The sequence below is a fragment of the Lagenorhynchus albirostris genome, chromosome 1 (assembly GCF_949774975.1).
Source record: "Lagenorhynchus albirostris chromosome 1, mLagAlb1.1, whole genome shotgun sequence".
Classification (NCBI taxonomy): domain Eukaryota; kingdom Metazoa; phylum Chordata; class Mammalia; order Artiodactyla; family Delphinidae; genus Lagenorhynchus; species Lagenorhynchus albirostris.
This window is the reverse complement of record NC_083095.1, coordinates 76,838,928-76,842,528: the sequence shown is the minus strand read 5'-3', so window position 1 is coordinate 76,842,528 and position 3,601 is coordinate 76,838,928. Positions and strand designations below refer to the sequence as shown.

Sequence of the window (3,601 nt, the reverse complement as noted above, 5' to 3'; positions counted from 1 at the left end):
AGAAGCTAGCATTTCTTGAATGCCTATATACGATATTTTGCCTCATCATCCCTCTAATATGAAGTAATTGGATTAAAAATTTATGGTTGCCCCATAATAGAAGCTCAAGTCCTAAGAAATCTTCCAGGATTTAAAAAAAAAAAAAAAATTAACCCCCAAGAGTAGCTTGAAAAACAACAAAAATCCCTGCTCGAATCTCTCATACCTCATCTTCTAAATTAAAATCCATGTAGAGTTCCACATACCAGCTAGCTACCAGAAAGAATATAAAGCTAGGTGTATGTAAGAAGAGAGAACTAAAAGCCTGGGAATATTTCCAGAGGGGCGGTAAATAAAGGCATTCCTATTCACAATGGTTGGACAAACACTGTAGGTACATTAAGCTCCACCACTGAACCCTATCAATATTAGAGTTAGAAGAGCAATTAGAAATGATGAGAAAAATGGAACTAAACAGGTTGACTTTCTCAAAGGTATACAGAGAGGGGAGAATCCTGGTCTCCTGGCTTCCAATTCGATGCCTTTTCTCTACAATATAGCTGCTGTTATTTTTCAAGCAACTCTTCCATTTTCAGTCAGATGTCATTTCAACGGACAAAAAAATTACTTAAGTGAGCACACGGGTATTTTTCAGTGGATGCTGACAGCTGCACAGGAGTCTTTCTCAAGGTCTCTTCCCCATCCCCAGCACGCTTCTAAGACTCAAAGCACAGCACTGCTCCTGCTACAGAAGCCACCAAAGTTTCTCTTCCAAGTGGTCTTTTGTACCCCTGGGGCACTCTTCCTTCTCGTCTCCCTCGTTTTCGTTTTTAAACCACTCCTTTCTTCCCACAACACACAAAATAAGAGCTCTTTCAAATCATTTTAATAACCTGGCAGTGATTCAAAGTATGCAAAGAAGATTCAAACATCTTCCCTTTAAAGGGGATGCTACCATGATGGCCTCACCACAAGCATGATCAAAGGCAAGGATGAGACCGGATGCAAGGAGCAAGGGTCGTAGCAAGACTTCAAGGCTCACAGATGGAAGAGCTTGGTTTCAGAAAGTCTCCTGAGAGCTAGCAGGCGGCAGAAGAGACGTGAAATTTCAAGAGATCCTCAGAGGACGGGGCGCGGTTGCTGGGTCATGAGCACCTTGAAGCGTTTCTTGATGGTGACTCGGTGTCGAGAGTATTTGTCGTCTGGGGAGAACCGAGCAGGGTGGGCCGAGCAGGTCTGCTGTCCCATGGGGTCAAGCTTCTGCTCGAGGAGGAAAGACAGAACATAAGCTCAGTACTGGAGCCGTGGGAAAACCCAATCACTGGCGTCGTGAGGGAAATGGAGGCTGGGATGGGGAGGAGGCCGCGCGAAAAGGGTAAACATGAAGACAGGAGCCGCGACTGCTCAGATCAAGAAGCCACACACTCCTGCCTCTACCACGCCAGGCTTCTGGGCTTTCCGGTCCCCCCACCCACCTCGGCAACTGACGGGCTCGTCTCGACCGTTCCTCCCAACGACATTTCTCGCCATGTCCATATACAACCTGTTTCCTCCTCTCACCTTCAGCGTGTAGACCCGGTCTCCTTGCTCGTTGAGGTAATACTGGAGAAACATGACCACACAGAAGCGTGAGCTTCTCAGTCTGCAGCGCCTCTTAACTGAAGGCCTCACGTGTCAATTTCCTTCCGGGATAGCCGGGAAGTCTCGCTCTCAAAGCGCGCCGGGAAATGTAGTCCAGTTTATGCCTTTCTCCAGCAGGCCAGAATGGGGGCGCACTAGCGCAGGACTTGGCCCGTTGCAACCCAGTCGCAACCTTGCGGGCGGGCGTTCTAAGACACGTGGAGTGTGCCCACTGTGTGCCAGACTCTTCTAGGCATTGGAGGGGGGTGGGGATGGACACAGATTGAACATTAATGAATAGAATCCTGTCTTTATCTCAAAATTCACACCCATTTCAGAGGCAATGGGTTTCTAGCACCTGGAGAAACCAGGACTCCAGGATCCAGAGCCCCTTTTACCTCAGGGAAGAAAGAATAAGGTTTTCTTCCCTCCCCGTTTTTACATCCGGTTCCCTCGCCCTATTTCAAAGTATTGGCGGCAAAGAGTGCATGATGGGTATTCAATATTCTGTACGAAGAAAGCGTGAAGTTATTTTATGAAACTCGTGAAGTATGTTTTAGTGGTCGACCCAGGATTCAAACTCAGGTCTCTACCACAAATTCAACGTTCTTTCTTATAGTGGTGAGTAGCTAATAATAGCATAATAAGATGCACCTCCTAGAGGTATTGCGAATTTTTAAAAGAACGTACAATTTCTCCTTATAGGACTCTAGTTTAAAGAAATGAAAATTGGAACCCAGATATCATTAGAAAGGTGATCATTGCCGTACTATTTATAACGGCAAAAACATTGTAACATATATTAATTTTATTAACAGAAAAACCGGAAAGCTGTTGTTTTTTTTTAAGAGTACAGCTTCTGTTTAGTTGTAGTTGCATAAAATACCTCTGCAAGGATTCAGAAGAAATTTGGTTTCCTCTGGGATAAAGAACTCGGTTCCAGAGGAAAGGAGTGGAGGGAGACTTGCTGTGTATGCCATTTTGCATAGTTTGACTTTTTAACCGTGCTGATGTATTATTACCCGTTTAAAAAATTAAAATTATTGGGCTTCCCTGGTGGCGCAGTGGTTGAGAGTCCACCTGCCGATGCAGGGGGCACGGGTTCGTGCCCCGGTCTGGGAAGATCCCACATGCCGCGGAGCGGCTGGGCACGTGAGCCATGGCCGCTGAGCCTGCGCGTCCGGAGCCTGTGCTCCGCAACGGGAGAGGCCACAACAGTGAGAGGCCCAAGTAACGCAAAAAAAAAAAAAAAAAAAAGAAAGAAAGAAAAAAATTATTTAACAAAAATTTAAAACAACAAAAATAATTTAACAGATGAAAAGAAGGACATTTTGGTCTTGAAATTTTAGGCTGAATGGCAGTTTTTGATAAAGTGGGGGAGGCTTTTCAGCCAAGGGTAAGGCTAAGCCTTCTATGGACTGCAGAGCTGATGGTAGTGGTTTATTTGGGAACTGCAGGACAGCTTTCCAAGGAAATGATATGCATACAGTAATTCAACACACTTGATCTTCTGAGACAACCCTAATTTCAAGCATTCTGTTCCCTTGATCCTTAAATATACAGACTAGGTACTCTGAATTTGGTTTAGAAAATACAGCCAACATTGAATTGTCAAGAGTTCGCCACAACCTGCTATTAATAGGAAATCAGGTACCAGAACTGGGTGTAATGGAAAGGCACAAAACTAGATATATTGGTAAAGAATTGTATAGGGAACAGGGATGTAAAACTATGCGGTTGGGAATCTGAGAAAGAATTTGCAAGTTGTCCTAAAGAGATACACAACAATTGGGTTGCCATACTCTGGTTTGGAGGGAATTCCTGGTTACTGCCTACATACCAGAGCCCTTCATGGAATATCTCCCTAACCTCACCCTATATTCCCCCTCCCCTCCCCCACTGCAGAATGCCTTGAGTCCTAGATTCTAGTTCTGTTTTGATCTGATCTTTACCCTCCCTTCCTTGGATCCTTGTGTATCTACTGGAGCCAGGTTACTCTCTG

The 3,601-nt window shown here is 44.9% G+C and overlaps 1 protein-coding gene across 1 annotated transcript; it reads right to left on the bottom strand.

Annotated features, from left to right (window-relative positions):
• Positions 1–850: 850 nt before the first annotated feature.
• NOP10 (NOP10 ribonucleoprotein) lies at positions 851–1,669 on the bottom strand. The gene is made up of 2 exons (XM_060168461.1): positions 1,540–1,669; positions 851–1,239 (listed from the first exon to the last, which is right to left on the bottom strand). The coding sequence occupies exons 1-2, from the start codon at positions 1,591–1,593 to the stop codon at positions 1,099–1,101; spliced, it is 195 nt and encodes a 64-aa protein (XP_060024444.1). The 5' UTR covers positions 1,594–1,669; the 3' UTR covers positions 851–1,098.
• Between the last annotated feature and the right edge of the window lie 1,932 nt (positions 1,670–3,601).

Bases quoted from the DNA above. Each gene is read 5' to 3' on its own strand.
- NOP10 (XM_060168461.1), bottom strand. From the start codon at position 1,593: ATGTTTCTCCAGTATTACCTCAACGAGCAAGGAGACCGGGTCTACACG. The intron at 1,240-1,539 runs GTGAGAGGAGGA...CTCCTCGAGCAG, and splicing joins ACCGGGTCTACACGCTGAAG to AAGCTTGACCCCATGGGACA.